At 44.0% G+C, this 26,176-nt stretch overlaps 1 protein-coding gene across 1 annotated transcript in view; it reads right to left on the reverse strand.

Annotated features, from left to right (window-relative positions):
* Positions 1 to 26,176, reverse strand: part of DDB1 (damage specific DNA binding protein 1) — a 70,055-nt gene that overhangs the window by 36,215 nt on the left and 7,664 nt on the right. The window contains 6 exon segments of the mRNA XM_073604590.1: positions 4,593 to 4,676; positions 4,772 to 4,930; positions 6,256 to 6,353; positions 8,718 to 9,054; positions 9,142 to 9,258; positions 16,663 to 16,811. Coding sequence (XP_073460691.1) covers positions 4,593 to 4,676; positions 4,772 to 4,930; positions 6,256 to 6,353; positions 8,718 to 9,054; positions 9,142 to 9,258; positions 16,663 to 16,811 — 944 coding nt within the window.

The raw sequence follows: 26,176 nt of genomic DNA on the forward strand, positions 1-26,176 counted from the left end.
CATGAGCTCTAAACAGTGCACAAAAATGGGATCAGTGTGGAGGGAAACAGGACCCTAGACTAGACCCCCAATGTCTGACAGACTAGTGTCATGGCCAAATCAGATGGCAATTCGGGCTTGCCAGAGAAAGATTTTGGAAAGAAAATCGAAAAATGTATCCCTCAAAAGCAGTGCATCCTCAACCGTGATTGTCCGTGCTTTAATAAGTTGGGAAACTACTAGATCCACGACAGGAACATCTCACTTTTAAGAAGACTCCTCAAAAGGGTACTGAGCTGTGAAACATTTTGGTGTGTGCATTTTAAGAGGAGTCGCTCGGTCTCTATAAAGGAGGTCTCAGGCCAGCAGGTACCTAGGTCTTGGAAGCCTTAGTATTTCTATGGGATCCCAGACAGGTAGCAGCACTATTAATAACTACAGTATAATCTGCCAATTTTAGAATGGTGCTCACTGCATTAAAGGGGTTGTAAAGGTAAAAGTTTTTTCACCTTAATGCATTCTATGCATTAAGCCAGAGAGAGCCGGAGCTGAGACAACCGCCGAGGGACCCCAGGAAATATCTTTAGTGATCCTTTAATAAGAACAAAATTTGTCTCTCTAAAGCAGGCCGATTGCATCAACTAATTGAGCAAATTGGATACAACCAGCATGTTGGATTTTTCTACATATGGTTACAGCCAGTGGCTTTAGCTACTAGCAGTAACCATCATATTCTGCTGGCCGGGAATGTACCCCACGCCCTCCCCCGCTGGCAGAATGCAATATCGCAGTGGGAGGCACTGTGCACTGCATTGTGCCGTTTTCCAGACCTGAGTGTACAATGTTATTTAGCCCCAAGTGGGTTCTGAGTCTAGGGCCATGCCACAGACGCTGGTGTGACCCTGTTTCTGAAGTCTAATATTGTGAGTAGGCTGTGTGGGCTGAGCATCAAGTTACTTTGTAACAAAACAAATTTTCCTCCTTATGTGTCAGGTCTGTGTAAATGAGATAAAGTGAGATTATGTAATGTAAAAAAAAAATAAATAAATAAGTTACGCACCAGTATTATCCTTATTTTTCAGGGCCCTGAGCTATTTTGTCCCTGCCTTATAGAGCAACACATCATGTCCCAGACACACCAGGAGCCAGTCCCACTCCAATTTACTAACAACTAACGGTTCCAGTGTTTCCTGCAGTGCACCTTTTCATGGTTCTAACAAAGAAAGCCTGGAATGTTGTCCTCTGCTTAAGACCCTACACTTCTGAGTCTTTCTTAAGCTCCATCAGGCATGGCCCCCTCCTCGGTTTTATCTTGGGAGAATTTTGCTGCAGTTCTGCAGGATTTCATGGACGAAATTGCAATCTTGAATGCTGACTGACCACAGAGGCTATAAGTCTCCGAGCCTTCCCCGCAGTATTATCTGATCTGCCTGCAGCCTTAGTGGCCTCTGAGTTTTCTGCTGCTTGTTTACGCTGTCTGATGACAAGTCTCATAAATCCCTAATGGTTGATATTTCCTTTGAGGAGTTGTAGGCAGCTGCCATTGCTGTCAGACTTAGGCTGGCCATAGAGCATACAATTTTCATACCTTCTACCCCCGCTCGATCCTCCCATCAACAGTCACTCTTTATGGGGGAAATCAAGCAATTTTTTTTTGTCATAATGTAGAGTATAAGATTTCATATCATTTGAGCCCAGTCTTGCCACAAAGAATTAATCAAGCTCTGAGCAATCCTCTTTTATTGTTCAGTGAGATAAATCTTGACAAACAGAGAAAAACTTTGTCAAATCCTCCCCCTTGCTGTGAGTGACAGGTGATTTACATATCTTGTGCACTAGCCTAAGACATGCATTATTTTTTAATTCCCACCCCCACTCCTTTCTTCAGCAGCTCTGCAGGGATTAGCTGTTCCACACCTCAGCATGATTTGGCATGCTGAAGTCATGTGGTTACTTTCCTGTCTTTTCACTGGATGTTAGAGATCATAGCAGAAGTTCAGTGTAAGAAATACACAGGAGAAAATGCATATTGACAAGGGGGGTGTAGAGGTGGGCGGGGAGTCTACTGACATCACGACTCCACCCACCGAGCTCCAGACAACAGACCCACCCACAGAATATGCAGTTTTTCGGGTCTCATAACAGACAGGGGGGAGACATTTGACAGGTAAAGTTACATGCAGGAGGCATGTATATCCCTATGGCAGTAGTTTAGAAAGGATGACATTGGGTTTACATCCACTTTAAGTCTGACAGCAATGGCAGCTGCCTGCAGCTCCTCAAAAGGTAATATCCTCCCAGACCACTTTCACACTGGAGCTCTTTTCAGGCATTTTAGCACTAAAAATAACGCCTGTAAAGTGCCTCCCATGCCTCCTCAGTCTGAAAGCCCGAGTGCTTTAACACTGGGGCAGTGCGCTTGCAGGACGGGAAAAAAAAAAGAAAAGTCCTGCAAGCAGCATCTTTGGGGCGGGGCGGGAGCGGTGTATACACTGCTCCCAAAACGCCCTGCCCTTTGAAATGAATGGGCAGCGCTGCCGAAGCGCTTGCAAAGCACTTCGGCAGCGTCGCAACACAGGCGCTTTTAACCCTTTCTTCGGCCGTTAGCGGGGGGGTTAAAAGCTTCCCGCTAGCGGCCAAAAAGCGCAGCTAAAATGTCACCATAACTAGTGGCGCTTTACCGCTAATGAGGCACGGTTTTCAGGCATTTTAGCGCTAAAAAAATAGCACCTGTAAAGCGCCTCCCCAGTGTGAAAGCCCAAGTGCTTTCACACTGGGGCGCTTGCAGGATGGAAAAAAAGTCCTGCAAGCAGAATCTTTGGGGCAGGTGCGGGAGTGGTGTACACACCGCTCCCAAAACGCCCTGCCCATTGAAATGAATGAGCAGCGCTGCCAAAGCGTGTCTGCAAAACCCTTCAGCAGCGCCGCAACACGGGCGCTTTTAACCTTTTCTTGGCCACTAGCGGTAAAGCGCCGCTAGTTTTAGCGGCGCGGCCCCAGCGTGAAAGTGCCCTTAGACCCCTTTCACACTGGGGCAGTTTTCAGGCGCTTTAGCGCTAAAAACAGCGACTGTAGAGTGCCTGAAAACTGCCTCCCCTGCAGCCCCAGTATGAAAGCCCGAGTGCTTTCACACTGGGGCTGTGCGCTTGCAGGATGTGAAAAAAAAAAAGTCAGAAGCGCCGCACCACAGGCTTTTTTAACCCCTTCTTGGGGGGTTAAAAATGTCCCGGTAGCATCCGAAAAGCGCCGCTAAAACTAGCGGCGCTTTACCGCTACCACCCACACCGCCCCAGTGGGAAAGGGCTCTTAGGAATTTAGGAGACTTCTCGTAAGAGTAAACAAGCAGCAGAAAGCTCAGAGGCCACTAAGGCTGAAGGCAGAGGAGATAATACTGTGGGGGAAGGCTCGGAGACTTATAGCCTGTCAGCCAGCCAGAAATCAAATTGGAATTTCGTCCATAAAATCCTGCATAACTGCAGCAAAATTCTCCCATGGTAGAACAGAGGAGGGGACCACACCTGATGGAGCTAAGAAAGACTCAGAAGTGTAGGGACTTAAGCAGAAGACAATGTTCCAAGCGTTCTTTGTTAGAACCCTGAGAAGGTCCACTGCAGGAAACACTGGAACCTTTAGTTAGTAAACTGGAGTGGGACTGGCTCCTGGTGTGTCTGGGACATGATGTGTTGCTCTGTAAGGCAGGGACAAAGTATTGCCTATTTTTTTTTTAAGGTTTAATGTTATTTTATTTTCCATTCACATTATAAAAATATATTACATAATCTCACTAGTTCATTCACACACAGACATGACACATAAGGAGGAAAAATTGTTTTATTACAAAGTAACTCTTGATGCTCAACTCACATGGCCTATTCACAAAAAGTCTTCAGAAACAGGGTCACACCAGCGTCTGTGCCATGGCCCTAGACTTAAAACCCACTTAGGGCTAAATAATATTGTACACTCAGGTCTGGAAAACAGCACAAAGCAGTGCACGATGACCAAATGTCACATTCCAAGTAAGCCCTGCAATTGTATAGTCCAGCGGGGTCAGGGTATGGCCTTCAAAATGACGGCCGATAAGGCAATCTAGATAGCCAAGAGACCATTTCAAGCGGCATTTAGGAAAAATCTTTTATTTAAAAAAAAAAAAAAAAGAAAATATCTTGAACAGTGGGGAAAAACTGCTAGCAAAAAAAAAAGAAAACAAACACACTGGTTAAACTTTTGCCAGTGTCCAAATCCTCCTGTGCTGGGCAGTATAACCCAATAATCTCTGAATCCCATGTCCCTCAAAGAACAGTAAAGAAAACAGGTGTTAGGGAAGGAATGCCTCTATCTACTAGGTTACTAGTGGTACCTCACAGAGACCAAAAGCAAGACAGTGTAGTGCATGAAAGAAAAAAAAAAATATGCCTTTTAGATACAAATCTGAGACACAAAGACTGCAGTTTTATCATTACAAGAGGTCAAACTGTTAAAGAACAACAGTATGGAGGCCCATAGTGAGTATGGAAGATTACAGTTTATCCATTCAGATTTGGACAAAACCCCCACAGACACAGATGAAACAATGACGATGAAGTGCAAGTTACAAAACGCAACACACATACCTTAACTAGCTGTGAGTCTCCAAGCCGAGAACCCACAAACACTACTCCATTATCCAGGTAAGTGAGACATTCAGCGATGGAGGTCTGTAAAAGGATGAGTAGAATATAAATCACATACAAACAACCAATTAGGATAACATAAATATCTTATTACAATACAGAAAAAAAGATTCTTTCACCTCTCCAAGAAGCTCAACTCTTAGGTCCTTTAAAGTGACACTTCCATCCATCTGCTCTTCTTTCTCGAGCAGCAACATGAAAAGACGACCTTCCATATCACCAAGAAGATATCTTGATCCATTCACATCAACACGATTATGGCACACAATTGTGCTTTGCTGAAAAGGACAAAACATTTAAAACTAGGTTCATACTAGTGCAACCGCGATTTGATCAGATTTTCAGTGCGATTATGTAGTAGAGCTTGGTTGTGTATTTTGATACTACTGCGTTTTGATTCATCCCTGCTGTCAGCCAGCAGGGATGAGTCATTGGTTGTTAAGGAACCTGCACCTGCTGGCGTCCTAACCACCAGTAACAAATCCCTGCTCCGACAGTCATTGGTTGTTAAGGAGCCGGCAACCCTCCCCGCAAAACACCTTGCTCCCATGTTGAGGACAAGGGCCTCTTTCCCACAACCCTGGTACGGAGGTTGTGGGGTGCCCTATCAGAATCTGACAGCTCCTATTAACAAGGGGGTCCCCAGATCCTAGCACCCACCTCATGTTAATGAGTATGGGGTTGTTGTACCCCTACTCACTCACCAAAAAGATCTCAAATAAATAAAAAACACACAACATAGATTTGACAAGACCTCTATTAAAAAAAAAAAGCCCCCCAGATATAGATCCATCCTTAATAACGTTGTCCAGAGATGCAAGTCCTCGTCAACCACAATGAACGGCGGGCAACAGCTCCGCCCCCCACAGCCACGTAAATGAAGGGTGGTGGGGTCAATGACACCACAAGGGGCGAAGGCAACGCCGTAATGTCACTGGGTGGCCCCACCTTGCTGTGATATAATTGACCAAAATATGGACAAAAAAAAAAAACAAAAAAAAAACTGCAGACACCTGACCAGATTTACTGGGGCAGGATCAACGACGTCAAAAGGGAGCGGGACGACCCAGGGACAGTTGACCCCGCCCCAGCCAAACAAGTAAGGTTTTGGTATGTTTTTTGTTTTTTTCCTGTGGGTCGGCAGCCATCGTTCGTGATTGACGTGGACATACATCACTGAAGGACGTGATTGACAATGGATCTACATAAAAAGGACATTTTATTTTTTATTTCCAATAAAGGTCAAAAACTGGGTTGCGTGTTTATTTACATTTGAGGTTTTTTTTGGAGCATGAGTGGGGGTACTTTGGGGCACAAAATCTTGCTGCATAACAAAGTAGCACAGGTCCCTTCCCCAAAAATCATATCACAGTTGTGTTGCATCAATGTGAATTGGGCACCACTGAAATCAATGTGATTATCTTTGTCATGCAATTCTCTGAAATTCAAGACACATCTGAAATTGCACTAGTGTGAACCAGGCCTTATTGACTTTTTTTTAGCATAATCTTTTTATCAAATTTCCTATTGTTACTTTAGAGCGGAGGTCGCCCCAAAACCAGACAATGGTACAAAAAAACAAAAACAAAAAAAGGCTACTCACCTTAATAATAGGGGGTGCTATTGCCAAATATTTTTCTCCATTATGGTACGTTATAGATTCTTGTCCAATAATAATGGCACCTCCAAAAGGTTCTGGAACTAAAACATATACAGATCTCATACATATACTGCTTCTATACAAATAAACATCATAATTTACAGTTAAAACACGAATCAAGCTGCATGATTTAATAAAACATGTTTCTTCCATATAAAATCTTAGGAAATACATATTTTATCAAATGTTACTCACATGGGTATCACCCTCAGTTTAGTTTTAACAGCAGTGAAAGATTCACACAGCAATATACATGTACTAACATATGAAAACTACTGTGGCCTGTGATGGTCAAGAGGTGGATAGGAAAGTAATACATTATTATAGCCAAAAGTTTCTCTACCATATAACCAAAGGTATGTGGACAACCCACCTTTAAAGCTACAGGCAGTGTGGGAGGTGAGCGTAAACTCTTGTTTACAGCTGTAATAGTCAGAAAAGTAGGTCTGAAAACTTTCCAGGAAAAATCTTGCCACCATTGTTCCTCGGCACTATAAAAAGGCATCTGGAAAATTCAGCCAGGCAACATTCTCCAAAAATTGAAATATTACTTCTGGTCTTAAAAGTAGACCAGTCACATGGATTATTGGTACACAATTAGAGACTCAAACCTCTATATCTTTTTTATAGTCATGTACATTTTAGGATTCGTGACTAGTTTTTGCTTGGAAATGACTTAAAGGGATTCTAAAAAGTAATAAAAAATATATATACATAAAATAAAAAAAAAATATATCAATAAAATAAAAAGTATAATAAAAAAAACACATGTTGTTATACTTACCTGCTCTGTGTAATGGTTATGCACAGAGCAGTCCCAATCCCCCTCCTCCTCAGGTCCCCTGCCAGCACATTTGCCTATTCCCCCACCAAGTACCCCCATAGCAAGCCGACTGCCTATGAGGGCACTCGTGCGCACTTGCTCCTGAGCCGGCTTTGTGTGTCCACAAGACACACAGAGTGTGGCTTAGCCCTGCCACCAGTTCCCTCACTGGCTGTGATTGGCAGCAGCGGGAGACAGTGGCTCCCGCTGCTGTATCTGAGTCAACGGAGAGAAAAAGCCAAGAGAGCCTCCCCTGGATCAAGATCGGGCTCAGGAAAGTATTTAGGGGGGGCTGGGGGAGGAGCCACTTGCAGAGGTTTTTTTTTTTTTTTTACCTTAAAGTGGTTTTAAAGGCTCAATGTTTTTTTACCTTCATGCATTCTATACATGAAAGTAAAAAACTGTGTGCAGCGGCCACCCGAGCCCCCCTAATATACACCTGAGCTCCCTCTCGATCCAGCAATGTGCACAAGAGCTGAGCTTCTCCCAGGTAACTCATTCCTTATTGGCTTAAACAGCAGCGGAAGCCATGGGCTCCTGCTACTGTCAATCACAGCCAGTGAGCCAATGAGAGTGCAGGGGGGCGGGTCCAAGCTATGGCTCTGTGTGTCTTAGGGACATATAGAGTGGGGCTCAGGAGTGAGCACGCACCAGTGACCCCCAGAGCAAGCTGCTTGCTTTCGGGGGCACTGACTGAAGAGGAGCCAGGAGAACAGGTGGAGGAACCGAAAAGAGGATGATCGGGGCGGCTGTGTGCAAAACCATTACGCAGAGCAATTAAGTATGACAGTTTTTTTTTTTTTTTTTTTCAAATGAACCTTTATAGGTCACATTAACTCTGAGAATGCATTAAGGTAAAAACCTTTTGACTTAAGAACCACATTAAAATACAGTTTTCGCAGTGAAAATTATGCTTCTTGCATTATTCTGCACTGCAGTATCCTGGCAGAGCTGAGTAGCAGCCAAACCCCCCGATCACAAGTGTCCTCACCCAGACTTGTATTGCAGGCAAGGGTATGCCAGACCTGTTCTGTTACCGGATTGCCAATTACTGCCTTATCAGGTCATCACCTGTCAGATTGTCACTGTGCTGTACAGTGGGAGCAGCCGCTCCTGCAAAGTCTCCCAATTGAGAGCTGCTTTTTCTGTGCATTCATGGGGGGGGGGGGGGGGGGGGACGATGTTCTTGTAGAATATAAGACTCAGGGAGGCTTCTGGAAGGGAGATTGCAGGGGGGTTCAGTTAGAGGAGAACTTACAGTTTAAACACAGATTACATAGTCTACTTCTACTAGGTGGATTGTGAATATCTGACAATACTAGAGACTGTAGAGTCTATTTTCAGACAGACCTTAGTGAAAGGAGAGTATCAGGAAGTCATGAGAAAATATGGTTTCCCTCACATACAAATATCAGAACAAACAAGGTTTTTTAAAACATTAACACACCTTCACAAGGCTTTTTTTATGTTTATCTTAAAAAAATTCAAAAGGACACAAGTCTTCTCAAAAATAAGGGATTTATATTCAACGGAACTCGCCCAAGTTTCAAACTTTATTAATTCATGGGAATCTTTAAGTTACCTGCAATCACCATGGATGCCTCAGCTTCAACATTTTCCTGCTTCCAGGGACCTTTGCTAAACTCCTTTTCCCTGAGGGAGACCTCGTAAGTCTTGACATGACGGCCCTGTGGGTCTTGGTACACAAAGCAGATGGTGGGAGCTTGACAGCTATAGAGGAACTTGACATCAATAACATGAAGCTCCTCCAATCGGATGTTGAAAGCCTTTAACTCCTTATTATCCCTCTCCAAAGGGATAACTTTAAACAAACCATCATAAAGGCGCAGACCAATCATTCGGCAATCAGGGTCAATTATGCCAATGATCCCAGTTTCAGATGGTCGGCCGATGCGATCCTAAAGCCAAAAAAATTATATAAAATAAATGGAAAAGAAAATAAAAAGCTTGTCAATGCCAAGTCCACATTCAGCTTTCAACATTACCTGAACATTGCCATGTGCTCGGGTGATGATATCAATGCTGTCCCCAGTTTGTTTATATTCAAGGATACAGGCATTGTACTTGGCTGTCAGTATAAAGAGCAGGTCCTTACTTTCTCCCTGCATATTTGACAGAAAACAAATGGTTTAATAACAGTACAAATTAAAGACAACAGATGTATTAAACACAAATAGCTGCTTCCAGTATTCAGAACATTTAGCACATATGTAATATAAATCCCTACTGTTGCAGTATTAAACCCAAAAGCAATTATTATATTGCAGCCTACCAATTCTTAGATGTGATGACCGTCCTTTTTAAGTATCTTTCTTCTATTCTCACCTGGTGACGCAGCCTGCAAGTCTGTTTTTCACAGCACAAACTCTCCAGCAGAATGTACCCGGTTACACAGAAGAGACAAACCACTTAACACTGGCAGGGGTGATTCAAATGACCAGCTTTTATTTATTCATGCAAAACCTTTATCCCAAAAGGAAATAAACCTGTTTATTGTAACTGCTGATAAAGTATTAGCTGGAGTTTGGCTTCAATTTGTTAGTGGTTCTAAATCTGCTAATACATTTAACACTTCTCCCCCTCCCCGTGCCTCACATCTAATGATTGGTAAGCTGCAAGAGATTCAATTTTTGGTTTTGGTCCTAATACCACTTCAGCTTATCTGAATACCCGGTTATGGTATGGATGCGCATTATAATTTTCTTTCATAATACACAAATATTAAAGTTTATGTCCAGACAAAAAGTTTTCACTAAAGTAAGAATACACCAGAGAGAGACTGCCCACTTATGAGGGACAGGAAATTGGGTTAATCCATCAACACCCCCTCAGGGATTTCCTGTCCATGGCAGGGGTAGAAACAAAGGGAGTTCTGCAATGGACCCTCAGGCGGGGCTCCATTTTAGCTGGTCCCATCTTTCCCCTGACTGTTAACTTGCAGGAGAGGGAGCCAGTCAGGGTCCCAGGTTGAGGTAGATGCAGAAGACTGGGTGTACAGGGGGACAGTGACCTGGCTGTTGGCTTATGTGCATTAGCTCTGCAGAGGTCAGGCAGACCCAGGCTTTAGCAGCAAGTTCTGACTTGCAGCCATTCAACTCTCTATATCTTAAGTTCAAAATGGTGGCCAAGAGCCTCAGCAATGTTCGGATGCAGTAGTTTGGCACCTTGCATGGTTTCTGGCTACTCCTTACTTTAGAATCTCCATGAAACGCACAGTAGGGTTCTGGACAAAAAAAAGTGGGGATTTTGAATTGTGTTTTTCTTCATATAAAAGGTGAGTTATTCTCTTTTAGGTGCACTGTAGCAGATTTTTTTTTCTAGAATTCTATTTGTCAGAGGTTCAATAGTTTAGTTAAATCCTTTTGTGCCAAGCACTTATTCCAAGGCACCTCCTAGAGGCCATGTCTATTCTCGGCTTTATGAGCTTGCAGTCCTGTAGTAGCCTAGGCAAAGACTCACAGGGGAGCCTCTGGAATGGTACTGTATCATCCCTTGATACATTTTTCTATCTTTTGCCACAATTCCAGAGATCCATTGTCTGGCGAGCGTCCCTGAAAAAACTTGAAGGCAGTTTACTAGAAACAGAACCCAATCTCAAATCACGACAGATGCAAGTCTGTAATTCGTGTCTCCCAAAGACAGGAGAATCTTTTCAGACAATACCAAATCAGTGGCCTTTGCGATTCAGCAGTGGGATAAGGAGTCTCTTGTTACGGGAATTAAGCCACAAGATCTGTACCTGGGCATAACATATACAGTACTTTCTATAAATGTGATCCATCTGAGAAGAAAAGAAAAAGATACATACCAAAGCTCTCAGACATAGGGACTTGGATCAAGCATAATGGTGTCTGAACTGTGTGGTGTTCCAACAGCTCCCAAGATTGATATTTTTACTTCTACCAAGGTTCTTTTCCTTAAAATGAGCAACCTTCCGGAGGGGTTGGAGGCCCTTAGCCAAAAGGTGGGATATTGCTCTAACCTATGCATTTCCCCCTGTGCCCAGTCTCTCACTTGTCTTTGGCCACCCATACAGGGTACGAATATTAGCTGGTTCCTGCTGAACCTGCCAGGATTTGAATTAACAGGCTGGCTGCATGTACCAAGTTGATCAATTGATCAACTTTGGTACAACCAGCCTGCCAGATTCTCTTAGGATTATCGCTAGCAGATGCTATAGCTGCTGGCGATAAACACTGTCCCCTTATAGCAGGGACAGCTTTCCCCACATGCTGGGAGCAGACAACTGCTCAGCACTGTCTGTATTGATGGGGGAATCAAGCGAAATTTCTTTCCTGAAACATTACGGTTGCAGGAAAAAAAAAAATTTGCACCGTGTACGGCCTGCCTTAAAGAAAATCTGAAAGGGGCAGGCAGAAGTCATTGTCAATTCTTGGTGGCCCAGAAGAGCACAGTCTATACTATTTCAGTGCCTGTCAGTGTCAAAAGCAATTCCTCTCCCATGCAGATATAACCTCTGCTGAAGGGACAACTTCTGCATTCAGCAGTACTGACCGCCTGGTGTTGAAATAGGAGATCCTCACAAGAAGTTGTCTCTCCGATAATCTCTACCCATTGAGTAATGAAATGGGCACTGCAAAAAAAAGGCATATTTGGAACTTTTTTTTACGATGTTGTCAACAGGAATTTGGTCCCTTGAGTACCTCAAATTCTTCATTGATTCTGACTTTCTTCAAATGGGTCTGGACAAGGGACTGAGTCCAAGCACCCAGAAGTCCAGATTTCTTCTTTGCAAATTTTTTTTTTATTTCAGACAGACAGACTTTCTTTAGAATACATGAGAGCAGCTTCCTGTCCAACACCCTCAACCTGACAAAAAGTTCCTTCCTGGAATCTCTCTTGGGTATTAAGAAGTTTAACAGAAGCACCCACCGAGCCTCTCTCAAATTTTTAACATTCAAGACGGCTTTCTTCTTGGCCATCTCCCTGTCCGGAAGGGTGGGAGATATTCAGGCTCTCTCCATGCATAAAATTCTTACTTTAACATATTCCAGGATATGACTGTCCTGTTCTTGGATACTTCCTACATTTCTAAAGTGGAATCAAATTTCCACTATAACCTCCTTTCAATGCCCTTCACAAGCTGGTGGTGAGGAGGTGGTTGCTCCAGTATCTACAGATCTCCAGATCTTAAAGAAAAAATATTCCAGGAAGGGAATAAAGGCCACAAAGCCTCCAAGATCACTATAGGCAGATGGATTACCCAAGTCATCTGTTGAACTTAGAGCCATTACGAAAACCTCCTTCAAAATAAGAAAAACTGAAAGTACATTCTACCTGATCGATCACCATCTCATGGGCCAAGGCTGCCGCAGCTACAATCAGAAAATGTAGAACCACAACAAGGTCAAGTTTTCATTCTTTTGTCCAGCACTACAGACTGGATGTGGACAGTTTAGGTAGGTCCTCATATGGCATGGATTTAGTAGCTCTAATGTTGACTGTACAGTTTGTTCACTCACATTGTAACATGAATAGTGAACCATAACAGTAATTCTCTTTCCACATAGTAAACAGCACAGACTTATTCTCTTACTTGGTGTTTAATCCTAATATGGTATATTATCCACTGAAGGGATATTGGAATATCCTAAATTTACCAACTCTTTTTCTTGTCCCCTATTGGGTGAGCAGTCTCCCCCTCCTAGGTTTGCTGTCATGATGACTACGTGAAAAATCAAGTTAGACTTACCGGTAACTTGTTTTCCATGAGTCTTTCAGGACAGCACCTGAGAGAGTGGCTCCTCCCACTGCACCACAGGAAACAACAACTTCCACCAACTTTAAAAATGAGGCTTCTCCCTACAGCTCGTCAGTTGTAGCAGAGTACCTCCGGCTGGAACACAATCACAATGTGGTTAGTCACAGCATAAAACAACAAGGGCGGGTCATTGCTGTCCTGAAAGACTCCTGGAAAACAAGTTACCGGTAAGTCCAACTTTAATTTTCCCTAAACGTCTTTCAGGACAGCACCTGATAAACGAGACTTACCAACTAGAGAGGGACAACAGCCTGCAGGACCTTTCTGCCAAATGCCTGATCACCACGTAGCCGTCTTACAAATTTGATCTGGGGTGGCACCAGCTTTTTCTGCCCATGTACTGGCCAGAGCTCTAGTTGAGTGTACTCGAATCCCCAGCGGGGGAGACAATCCCATCTGGGAGTAAGCTTTCAAAATAGCTGATTTTAGCCATCTTGCAACTGACCCCTTTGATGCCTAACGTCCCTTCTTGTTGCCAGAAAAAGAAGACCTAAAGTCCCTTGTTACTTCCAGGCAATGCAACAGAATTCTTCTCACATCCAAGTTGTGAAATAGACTCTCCTTTTCCCCCCAAAGGGTTTGAACAAAAAGCTGGAAGGATAATCTCCTCCGGCCGGTTATGAATTAACGCTACATTTGGCAAAAACCCTGAATCTGTTTTTAGTACAATACTATCTGGGTAAACAAACAAAAAAGGTTCTTTTACTGATAGAGCATGTAGTTCACCGATTCTTCTTGCGGATGTAATCGGTTGTAAAAGGTTGCTTTGTGAAGGCTTGCAAAACTGACAGATCCCACCTAGGAAAAGGTTTAACAGAAGCTGGTCTGGATCTAGCAAGTGCCTTAAAAAAAATCTTGCTACCAAAAGATACTGAAGAAATTGGTTCCTCTAGGTACACTCCCAGGGCGGCCACTTGCGCCTTAAGAGTGCCAATTGCAAGACATTTGTCTACACCACTTGTAGGAATTCCAAAACTGACACAATGGGGTTGATTTACTAAAGGTAAATCCACTTTGCACTGCAAATGCACTTGGAAGTGCAGTCAATGTAGATCTGAGGGGAAAATATGACATGAGGGGAAGCTCTGCTGATTTTATTATCCAATCATGTACAAGCAAAAATGCTGTTTTTTATTTTCCTTGCATGTGTCTCTCAGATCTACAGCGACTGCACTTCCAAGTGCACTTGCAGTGCAAAGTGGATTTGCCTTTAGTAAATAAACCCCAAAATCTTCCAAGGTTCAATTTGTTGAATTACACCAAGTATTGTAGACTCTCCAAACTATATCGTAAATCGCTCTAGTTACTTTCTTCCCACTAGAAAGCAAAGTGGTTACTAGAGGTTCTGACAATCCTTTGTTCCTTAATAGCTGCTCTTCTGATACCAGGCAGTGAGGCTTAGCTTGGCTGCATCCGAGTAATACACTGGACCCTGAAGTAGTAAATCCTGTCAGAGGAAGCTGCCAGAATGGTTTGACTGCCATTTGCAGAATGGTGGAAAACCAAGCTCTCGTCGGTCAGAAAGGAGTAATCAGAATTACCGACACTCTTTTTGTATTTTCCTTAAAGAGGAAGTAAACCCTCTGAAAAAATAAAAATACACCCTGCAAGACAAAGGCATAATGAGCTAGTATGCATAGCATACTAGCTCATTATGAATTACTTACCTGAGATTGAAGCCCCCGAAGCAACCCTCGTTCACGTCCTCCGTCGGCGCCATGATACCCTGAGTGACTTCCGGGTATCGCTGCTCCGGTGCTGTGAGTGGCCGGAGCAGCAATGACGTCACTCCGGCGCATGTGCGCGGGAGCCGTCAGTGACAGCATGATCACCTTCACTAACAGCATGCTCAGTGCGCCATGGTCTACGGCTCGCATGCGCCGTAGACATCGGTACAGTCTTTTTTTGCAAATATCTCCTAAACCGTGTAGGTTTAGGAGATATTGCAAGCACCTACAGGTAAGCCTTAATCTAGGCTTACCTGTAGGTGAAAGTTGTCCTTGAGGGTTTACAACCACTTTAATACCAAGAGAATTAGCTGGGGGGGAGGGGAGAGGCATGAATCTTTTTTAATGGCCTCAGAGATTACTGAGTGTACTGAAAAAGTGCCACTTTTTGGCTCACTAAGTCCTGTGTACATCCAGTCATGCAGAGATCATACTTTTTTTCTCTTCGCCTTAACCCAATGTGGCATAAACTGTTTTTAACAGACCATCAACTTGTTCTAAAGACAGTTTGTACTTTGAGGGCGCATCTTCTACCCCTTCCTCCTAAACCTCTTTGGAACGAGAGGGGGAATGTCCATCTTAGGTAGGAAGACCCATCTCGGCCTGCCCCGCTGGGATCAATTGTGAGCTCCGAGAGGATACTGAGGTAGACAGCCGACTTAGGGATGGATTTGTAAGAGAAGATTGAATGGTTGCATCCAGCTCTTAACTGATGCGATTAAATCACTGCATGCAGAAGAAGCTTCTTCCTTTACCAGGGAGTCAATGCATATTTAACATAAGAGTCTTCTTCCAACCCTCAAGTAACTTTGCTTTACATGAAGAGCATTTCCTTTTGACCGCCACGTCAGAGCTTCTAGTCTGTCATAATGACAAAAAAAACAGAGTCATCCTAACGCCTCAACTGGCTCACCACGGGTGCACAGGAAAAAGAGTTCTATGTGCCCAAACAGGCACCGGCCACCAGGGGGAAGAAAAAAAATAAATAAATAAAATAAAAAAGGAGAGAGAGACCCTATAGTAAACAGGGCAGTCCTACGTGCACCCCTTACATGGGCCTTGCTGGTGTCTGTGCCTGTCCTACTCGCTGTCGCAGCCATCTCCATAATGGTGCTGCAGCGTCCGTCTGTGGCTAGAACGCCGGTTCCAGACTCCATTAGCACCGCTGCGCCAGAACTAGGCACCAGACCTGTTACTCCCTCCGCGCTTCTTCCAGCATAGCGACACCGCACGCCTGCTCTGCGAGCACCGCCCCTTGCCGGATACCTCACTTCCGGCTGGGCAAGACTCTCAGCCCACAACAAGGTGGTGGCAGCGGCCTGCACGCCACGCTGACGGGTCGATACAAAAAACAAATTAAACCCTGTGCTGGCCTCGCAGCTGCCTAGAGCGGCACACGTTGGAAGAGTATGGGACCTCCCCCCGAGCTGAAAAGGGAGGAGGAGCCCATACATCAGCCACCTCTGGATGTGGTATGGGAGAAACGGGCTCTCTGGAGGAAAAAAAAAAAGAAAAGGTGATGGTGGAGCAGGAACCCTGGTCTCTGAGGACAGCACCCAAGAGCTCCTGACTAACCACTGGGTGTTCCCCTGAAACACAAAAACTGAGGAGCTGTGGGGAGAAGCCCCCTTTTAAAGTTGGTGGAAGTTGGTGTTTCCTGTGGTGAAGTGGGAGGAGCCACTCTCTCTGGTGCTGTCCTGAAAGACGTTTAGGGAAAAGGGAATTATTGGTAAGAGTTATTGGGGAGGGGGGCGCGTTCAGATAAAGTGGAAGGGCTGGAATCCATGTCAGGTTTACTGCTATATGGCCTCGTTCAGAAAAGATTTGATCTCACTTCCTGTACTTCTAACAATGGCAGACGGGAGACAGACAGGAAGTGAGGGTAAATCTTTACCATATGTCCTCAATGTGGACTTACTTTACAACCTTTTGAAGACATCCAACACATTCTACATCATTAGGCATGAAAAAGTCAATAATGGAATAAACAAGGTTACCTTGGGTCTGAAAAGCTCCATGACTGCAATCTTGCCATACATCCCAACCTCTTTCACAGGTCGAAGACCCTCTGCTGTTACAACATAAATCTCCAGTCGTGTGTTCTTTGCGATCAGAAGATTCAGGTCATCCTCAGATGTAAAATGACCTGCAAAGTCGATTGCAAAATAAGTGCAGTGAGTGCACGTGCAATGAATAGTTAAGATACTGTATACACTCCAGTGAAAGTGGCTACTACCAGTAAACAAGAAAATAAAAAAAGGTGTTGGCTATAGTAACCAGACTACTGCCATATTTTTTGCTGCGCATAACAAAAAAAAAAAAAAAAGCCAAACTAGAAATAAGCAACAACTCCGACTAATTTATTAAGACAAATCAATTTTATTCTAACCATTAAAAGGTAAGTTTACTTTTACAGAAGATGATCTTTAATCTGTATAGTAAACTAGCAGCCCCAGAGCCTATAAACATCATAAGGCTTGCAATGGCAAGCAATCAATGTTCACCCTAACCAGTGAAAATTTCTTCTTTCTTCTGGGACTATGTTCCAGAAGAAGGTGGCTCAGGAGAGATTCTTATTGGTCAGCATGCTCACGTGGCCATGTAGACCAATAAATACTTAACACTGCAAGTATCATGATGCTTACAGGTTAGGAGGTTGCTAGTACAAGGTACAGAGTGAAAAAAAAAAAAATCCTTTAAAAATAACAGCTAAGAGGATGCCTGTGCTGATCTAGGTATGGGCAGGTGTTTATTCCCCATTGCCAAGAGTGTAATACAAACTTAACAGAGTCAGAAATACAGAAAAATTATCTTCTCCCTGTATCTGAGATCTGTAAAATGACAGACATCATATATCATCAGGGGCATAAGCAGGTGGTATATAGACCTTTTTATGTGCGTAGGGACCATTTAAAAAGCAAATATGCAGCGCCAGTTGAGAGCAGGTTCATGTACTAGTGCTTCACTTCCTCCAAGCACATCGCTGCCTCACCCATAAACAATCAGGTAATATAGGGAGGTTGCACAACATGACACCATGACAGTAGACTGCATTCTTACCCAGAAGCACAAAAACATCATGGAAGGCTGCAATATAACTTAGACTGGAAAAGTAGTGCCAGTTTACTGACTATTTTTTTTGGTGGTTACTAAGGTTTGAACTAAGTAGAACCAAGTAGTAACTAAAATTTGAATATTAAAAGACGATTTATTTTTTTAATTGCCCTTTAACTATACCTTCCTCCCCAAGTGTAGCTTACATGCCAATACCCACCTAACCTGCTTACAAGATTTTCACTTGTGCAGTTCTGACAGCCTCTGCAACAAAAATATCCTGGCAGGGTCCTATGTCCAGTGCGCAGCTCATCCCTTTAATTTTTACGGCTGTTTTGTACTCATAGCAGCCTTTACCCACCCAGTAAAGTAAGTAATCAAAGGAAGGTATACACCAAGTACAAAGCCTGAACCAGATGATTTTGTTGCAAAACCAGTGCAGCACCACCAAGACTGCACAGTAAGGCTCCGCTCACACTTGAGCAATTTCAAAGTCGTGCGATTTCCATTGAGACTTTATATTGCAACATTGATGCAATTTTGGATGGGTGCAACTTGGATGCAGCTTTGACTGTTGACTTTGGTTTTGACTGCTGCTTAACTGTCGCATTGATAACATTAAGATGAGACTTTTGAGTGTTTACATTGTAGTCTATGATGCACTCAAGTCACATCAAAATAGTGCAGGAACCTTTTCAAAGTCGCTGCGACTTTAAGTTGCATAGATTTGAACAGCTTCCATTAAAATACATGGTCTGCGACTTGTCATGCAACTATGTGTCCAAAGTGGCATGACAAGTCAACAAGTGTGAATGGAGCCTAAGCCTCCCAGAAGCAAGTCAGAAAGTAAGGTGGTCAGCTTTTTAGATTTCACGCAGGAAAAGCTTACTTTAAAGTGTTACTAAACCAACAGTAAAATCAGTGTGTATATGCAGTAAAGCATGCTTGTTACACTCACCGTGGGACCTAAAGGGTTAATCCTCTGCATTGTGTAAAAAGGCTGTTTCATCCTGTCTTCTCTGATTCTCTTTTTCTTGCATTGCCCCCAGAACATGTCTGGATAAGACAGAGTTAGTGGAGTCAGGCTGCACATGCTCAGTTTGGTGTGCATTGCTAGAGAGTTTTTTTCTTGGGAGAGTGCATATGATCAGCACAGGGCCAATCAGCACTGTCCAAACAGAGGGTCAGGGGTCTTGCATCCTGATAGGACAGCCAGTACAGTGTGAAAACTCCTCCTACAAGCTTTAACAAGGCACTGATATAAGTCACAAGACTGCTATATACTGCTGGTGAGAAAAGGTATATAACAGTTTATATTTACTAAAATTATTGCATTTCCATCTGTGGAAGACCAGATATAGTGAATGCAGGGACCTGGGTTTAGTAACACTTTAACTACTTAGAGAGTCAGTCGATCTTCTGGGAAAAAAAAGTTTGCAGCCCATATGCTTGGGGACACCCAATATGCATTAGGCCCCTTTCACACGATCGGACCGTTCAGGTCCGCCTGTCAGTTTTGACGGCGGACCTGAACGGGCGCTCCATGTTAGTCTATGGAGCGACGGATGTCAACGGAGACATGTCCACTGACATCCGACCCCGTCCGATCCGCTAAAAGCAGACGGATGGGTCTATGTCCAGGTCCGTCGCTGGCGGATCGGATGAAAACGGACACGCTGTTCGTTTTCATCCGATCCCTCAGTGAGCAGAGAGGGACCTGTCATCCGCCGGCTCAGCAGAGATCAACGGACTGATCTCCCGCTGAGCCGGCGGACCGAGGCGGGCTCCGTAGAAACGGAGTCCGCCTCGTGTGAAAGGGGCCTAAGGTATGTTTTAGCAACTAACCAGGTAGCAATCCATGAACAGCAGTACTAAGCTTCTTTACAAAACAACTCTACAATGTCAGTTTCTATATTTTGCTCTTAGATTCTTTTTGGAAAGCAGCTCTAGGAAAATCATTCACTGAATTCAATCCATAACAAAAATGGTGCTAAAGTCAGGAAGCCCACTCAATTTACATGACTGTATTCCTATACAGAACAGCACTTTCAGTGGACCACTGACCAAGACTACAAACTCCATACCCTGCTCCCCCCCCACCCAAGCATTCTTTCTGGCCAAGCATTATGATTTTATTTTTTAATTCACTGCGCCCACAACATCCCTGTGTGAACTGTGCTGTACACATCAGGACAGGCATATAGCGGTCATTACAGGACCTGTTTTTTTTTGTTAGTTCATTTTGGCTAGCATAAAGAATGGTTAATACCTTTTCTGGTTCTTTTTTTGTCATCTGCCTCCAATCAAAACAGAGTGTGAGACAAAATCTCCCTAAAGAGAGGCAAATCAAGTGTTTCCATGGGAAAAAAGTACTAGTTACTTACCGGTAACTGTCTTTCTGGGAAATCTTCCAGGACGGCACACCTGAGAGATGAGAGGCTCCTCCCCACAGGAAACACAATCAATCAACAGCTGTTTTAAGTCCACACCCTTCCCCCTGATCCTCAGTTTGTAGAGAAGTAACTCCTGAACCTGGTTCACAAGGGAAATCATTCCTCATAGGCACTCACCTTCTAGTGTTCTAAAATTTTCCCTCCTCCAACGGGTGGGAAGTAGGCCTGCCGTCCTGGAAGATTTCCCAGAAAGACAGTTACCGGTAAGTAACTACTACTTTTCTCAAGTCATCTTCCAGGACGGCACACCTGAGAGGATAATCAAGTACCTCAGGCCTACCTTAGGGTGGGACCACTGCAAGACTCTTGGCGAACCTCGGTTCTGCAGTAAGCTTTACCTTTACTCCATATGCTTGATGAAGGTATCTTAGCTGGATCATGCGGCTGATCTGCCGTTCTACTCCACATGTGTCCCTGCCTTCTCTGTTTCGGATGCAGGATCTAGGTGGAGTGGGCTCTTAAAAATGGAATCAGAAAACATGTTAAACTTGTAGGTTATCAATGTTGCCTGTCACACATCTACCAACAATGCCCTATTCTGCCTATAGGTGCTGTTTAGAACCACTAAAAAGATTAATCGGAGACCTGTGTTGTAAGACAAGGACACTACATTGATCCATAAGGGGGCCTGTCTTAACACAACCCTGTCCAGGGAAATAAAACTGCCAAAAAAGGGGGGCCCCTGACAGACAACCCCTTTTTGTTCATTTTTAGCTTTACGTCAGCAAAGACTGAAGGGAAACCTACTTAAGGGAAATAGATTAACAAAAACTTAATCCCTGGGTTTAAGGCATGCCCAATCTATAGTTTTACTTACGCCTGAGAGCCTACTCAGGAGATTAACATCTATAGCAGGAGAAGAACACTCATATTGCTACATCTAGTTTTGCTAGAAGGGCAAAATGAAGGCCATGCACCGAGCTGTAACCTATTTGGTCGGGTATACATGTTTATACTTTATCTTCAGGCCATAAAACTCCTCTGAACCGAACTTCCTAAGTTCTTATTAAACAGGGCGATTCATTATCGCCTTCCTCCAGTGACCCATAACTCTACTGGGCTTCAACCCTAGGAAATGGCTCTGGCATCCCTGAATGTAAGGGGTCGAGGCTTTCTGACATGTGATATCTGCACCAGAACTCCTGGCCCTTTCACGGAAGAGAAGGCTGAAATACAAAAAGGTGATACATGTATTATTAATATCACAAATAAAAAAATCATAGATTGTGGACATAGCACAATAGATTTAGACAGAAAGGACACAAGCATAGACATCAATGTTGTGTGACTAGCTAAACCAAAATATCAAATATGGGAAGAGACCCAAATCTGAACCTCACAGTCTGGTTTTCTGATGTGCGGCCAATATGTAAGCATTAAGACACAAACACACCTTAAATGCTGCGCATTTCTGAAGTGCAGCTAGCTAGGTCATAACTGGTAAATACAGAAAGGACGGGAACCCCCTTTTACAGTGGTGTTTTACTGATGTACAGCAAAACAAGGCTATAAAGAGAAGACAGAAAGACCCAAACTTCTATGTTGCGTATTTATGACGAACCACCAAGTACAGTTATAAGACAATCCTTCCTGTTATGCAGTTCTGTAGTGCAGTTACATAGAACCAACAGAGAAAGAACACAAGCAACCTACAGCATTGTGTTTTTCTGAAGTGCCATAAGGTAAGGCAATATGAAACAGAAAGCACCAACAAGCTTCAATGTTGAGTACTTCTGCTGTGCAGCAACATAAAAACAAACAGACAGCCTTTACAGCTGCGATCTTTCTGGTCTACTGCAAAATAAGGCAATAACTCCACAATGAGTATTCCTGCAGCATTGCAAAACCTGAACCAGAAGGGACAGATAAGCTTAGGGTTCCCACACCCGTGCGACCCAACCTGCCACTTGGGACTGCAAGACGCATGAGAAGTCATGCTATGGCTTCCAAAGGGTATCATTCGTGACTGTGCGACTCCAGGTCGCAGCGTATCCAGCAGTCCCTGCTTACGGAACCACAGACCTCAAGATTGCACAGGTCGCAGGAAAAGCAGTTTTCGGGTCGAACAAACAAGGGGTCCCCATGCTGTGGCTCCCTGGAGGAGTGCAGCCAACAACCCCCTACTGTGTATACCTAAGAAACAGCAAGGAAGATCAATGAGAAACACCACTTACTGCTGTGCCTTTCTGATATACGGACGATAAGTCAGTAAATATAGGACATACAGGACACAAACAATGTTCAATCTTTGTGTATGTCTGATGTGTAGCATATACCAATACTGAGCAGAGATGTCATTACCCTCAATGTGTCTCCCTGCTGAGCAGCAAAAACAAAAAAAGACAAACAACCTTCACTGTTGTGTCCTTTCTGATATGCAGCCAATAAGGCAGTAAACCTTCAATTTTGTATGTGTCTGATGTGCAACAACAATCTTGAATAGAGATAGCACATCCATATTCAAGTGATTTGGCACGTGACTCAACATGTCAAATCGCATGCCTAAAATTGGCAGCCATTGCCGTTAATAGCACTGTCTGAATCAGCCCGGGCCACTTTGTGGTGCTGCACTGATTACCAATGGCAGTATGTGTACTACCCCTGGCACAGGTTCAATTTTGTATTTTCCAACAAAATCAGGACCATCCGTCATCACTGCTGCCTTTCTGATAAGCAACCAATAAGGCAGTAATACAGGACCCACAGACAGACCTCAATCTTGTATATGTCTGATGTGCAATAATATAACAGTTCTGAATAGAGATAGCACATCCATATTGAAGTGATTTGGCATGCAACTCAACATGTCAAAGTCGCATGCCTAAAATCGGCAGCCATTGCTGTTATTAGCGCTGTCTGAATCAGCACGACGCCACCTTGTGGTGCTGTACCGATTACCAAAGGCAGTATATGTACTACCCCTGCCATCAATCTTTCCTGCTGCCTTTCTGATAAGCAACCAATAAGGCAGTAATACAGGACACACAAAAACCCCACAGACAGACCCCAATCTTGTGTAGGTCTGATGTGCAGCAATATAACAATTATGAGCAGAAATGTCATCACCAGACTCAATGATGTGCGTTTCTGGCGTGCGGCACAAAACCAGAAAGTACAGACCACCTTCCCTGTTGTATTTTCTGATCTGTAGCCAAACAAAGCAGTACCTTTAGGATATAAAGGACACCCAACAAGCTTCAGCAAAGATGTCACAAATCTCAATGTGTACTTTAGTTGTGCCGCCAAACACCCCAGCAAGGACAAACCTTCACTACTGAGGTCTACTGGTGAGCAGCCAAGAAGGAGTCATGGTGTATCCCTTTATGAAATAACCAAACAGGAGCAAATTATTTCATAGGCATAGCCTGGGCTGTAGATACTAATTCTTCACCACCAGTGAAGGAACCAATCCTAAAATGGTTGGACACCTTACTATAGTAGCTGTTGTCCTACCTTACCTCCGTAGATTGAGCAAACGCTAGCCAGCTCATACACGGGTGGGGCTGATCAGTAACTAAAGTCTCAATGAGCCCAGCCCTAGAGACCAATATAAGACCTCTAAAAAGGGTGGTTACCAATTTAGCCTGGAGGTAAATAGCCACCTGCAGCCCTTAAAGAAGCAATCATATAGCCATCTAGCTCTTGCATATGTTTGCACAGAAAATCCTTAATCAAAGGATATAGGAAAAACGATTTATGGTAAATCGCTTTTAGATCTGTCACTGAGTGGACTGTAGCCCAAACCAACAAAAAGGTTTTTCTTACCCCCTGCATTAAAATATAACCACAATGTAAGAGTGGAGTGGGAGGTTGGAGCTTATGAAAAGTTACCCATAGCAAGCAACCCCCAAAAGGAGGATCTGTCACAAGGGAACCCCTACTGTGCCACACAGAAGCTTGGTCCCTGCCACATTGTTGAAAGTTAGGTCAGCTTTTAAGCATCTTGGAGCAACTTTAACCACTTAAGGACCAGCCTCGTTTTGGATTTTAGGTGTTTACATGTTTAAAACAGGTTTTTCTGCTAGAAAATTACTTAGAACCCCCAAACATTATATATGGTTTTTCTTCTAACACCCTAGAGAATACAATGGCGGTCATTGCAATACTTTTTTTTGCACCGTATTTGCGCAGCGGTCTTATAAGCGCACTTTTTTTGGAAAAAAATCACTTTTTTGAATAAAAAAATAAAACAACAGTAAAGTTATCCCAATTTTTTTTAATATTGTGAAATATAATGTTTCGCCAAGTAAATTGATACCCAACATGTCATGGTTGAAAATTGCGCCCGCTCGTGGAATGGCGTCAAACTTTTACCCTCAAAAATCTCCATAGGCGACGTTTAAAAAATTCTACAGGTTGCATATTTTGCGCTACAGAGGAGGTCTAGGGCTAGAATTATTGCTCTCGCTCTACCGGTCGCTGTGATACCTCACATGTGTGGTTTGACCACCGTTTTCATATGCGGGCGCTACTCGCGTATGCGTTCGCTTCTGCACGCGAGCTCGTCGGGACAGGGGGGTTTTAAAATTTTTTTTTTTTTTATTATTTATTTTAAAATATTTTATTTATTTTTACACTGTTTAAAAAAAAAAAAAAAATTGTGTCACTTTTATTCCTATTACAAGGAATGTAAACATCCCTTGTAATAGAAAAAAGCATGGCAGGACCTCTTAAATATGAGATCTGGGGTCAAAAGACCTCAGATCTCATATTTACACTAAAATGCAATAAAAAAAAAAAAAAAAAAAAAAAAAGTCAAAAATGACATTTGAAAAAATATGCCTTTAAGAGGCGTGGACGGAAGTGACGTTTTGACGTCGCTTCCGCCCAGCAGTATCTTGGAGACGAGTGAGCGCCATCTTGGCCTCACTCGTCTCCTGACACACAACGGCAGAGGACGCGATCGCCTCCGCCGCTACCGACGGCGGAGGGCACCGGATCGCGGCGGGAGGGGGGGGGCCCCTCTCCCGCCACCGATAAAAGTGATCTCGCAGCGAATCCGCCGCAGGGACCACTTTTATCTGAAAGCCGGCCGCCGCACGAAAACGGGGATACCGGGGTTATGGCAGCTAGCTGCTGCCATAACAACGATATCCCCGTTCAAACTTAGGACGTATATAGTCGTGCGGCGGTCGGGAAGTGGTTAAGCAGATTCCTAGCAGCTGGGCAAATAGGGCCAGATAACCTAGTGCACCTGCTGAGCAAGGGAGCTTACTCCTGAATCCTTCAACCATTGCACCATTAATAACTTGTTCAGTGGTATACCTGGCCAGGAAGGAACTCTTTGTTCTACCAGGTCACCCTCTTTGCTGTATTCACCCCTACTAATGTACCACAACCGGGTATGTAGGGAGAGGCTGGCAACCTACTGTTGTGATAACCACAGTGTCTCTGCTATAAGAGGAAGCTATGGCTGGTGGTTTTTAGCAGTAGCTTCTGGGCTATTTTGTTATGGAGACCCCCAGGTCCTGCACTGCACCACTCAGTAAATACAGGTGGAAGGGGAAAAAATGCCTTACCTACCTCTTTCCCATCTGAGGTGGTTTAGGCACACTCGCTCCTCTGCACCACTTGTCCACCATACAGCATCTCTGATGTAGGAGGGAGCTGTGGCTGGTGTCTTTAGCAAAAGCTTCTGGGCTATTTGAATCCAGACCCCAGGGGAGATTATCTCAAATGCCCAGAAACCATCTGGCTGGGATTGGGGATTTTTGACTCACCGTTGTCGTCTTCCCCTTTTTCCACAGCCACCGGGCTTGCTTTTCCATCCTTATGGTCCACACGCAAGGAGGATAGCCGCCAAAGTGCCCCCCCCACAACTGCTGTCCCTTTAGGGAGCTGCAAGGTTAGGCTGTGTCCTGCTCTGTCCAGTCAGTATATACACATGGGGGGGGGGGGGCCAATGCCGTACGTTCCTCATTCCCATGAGGTGGTTTAGGCAGACATTCACCATAGTAAACTGGTGCCTCCTCGACAGGAGGATGTGGGCGCCTGCTCCTGCTGA

Source organism: Aquarana catesbeiana, linkage group LG11, assembly GCF_042186555.1.
Source record: "Aquarana catesbeiana isolate 2022-GZ linkage group LG11, ASM4218655v1, whole genome shotgun sequence".
In the NCBI taxonomy this organism is placed as follows: domain Eukaryota; kingdom Metazoa; phylum Chordata; class Amphibia; order Anura; family Ranidae; genus Aquarana; species Aquarana catesbeiana.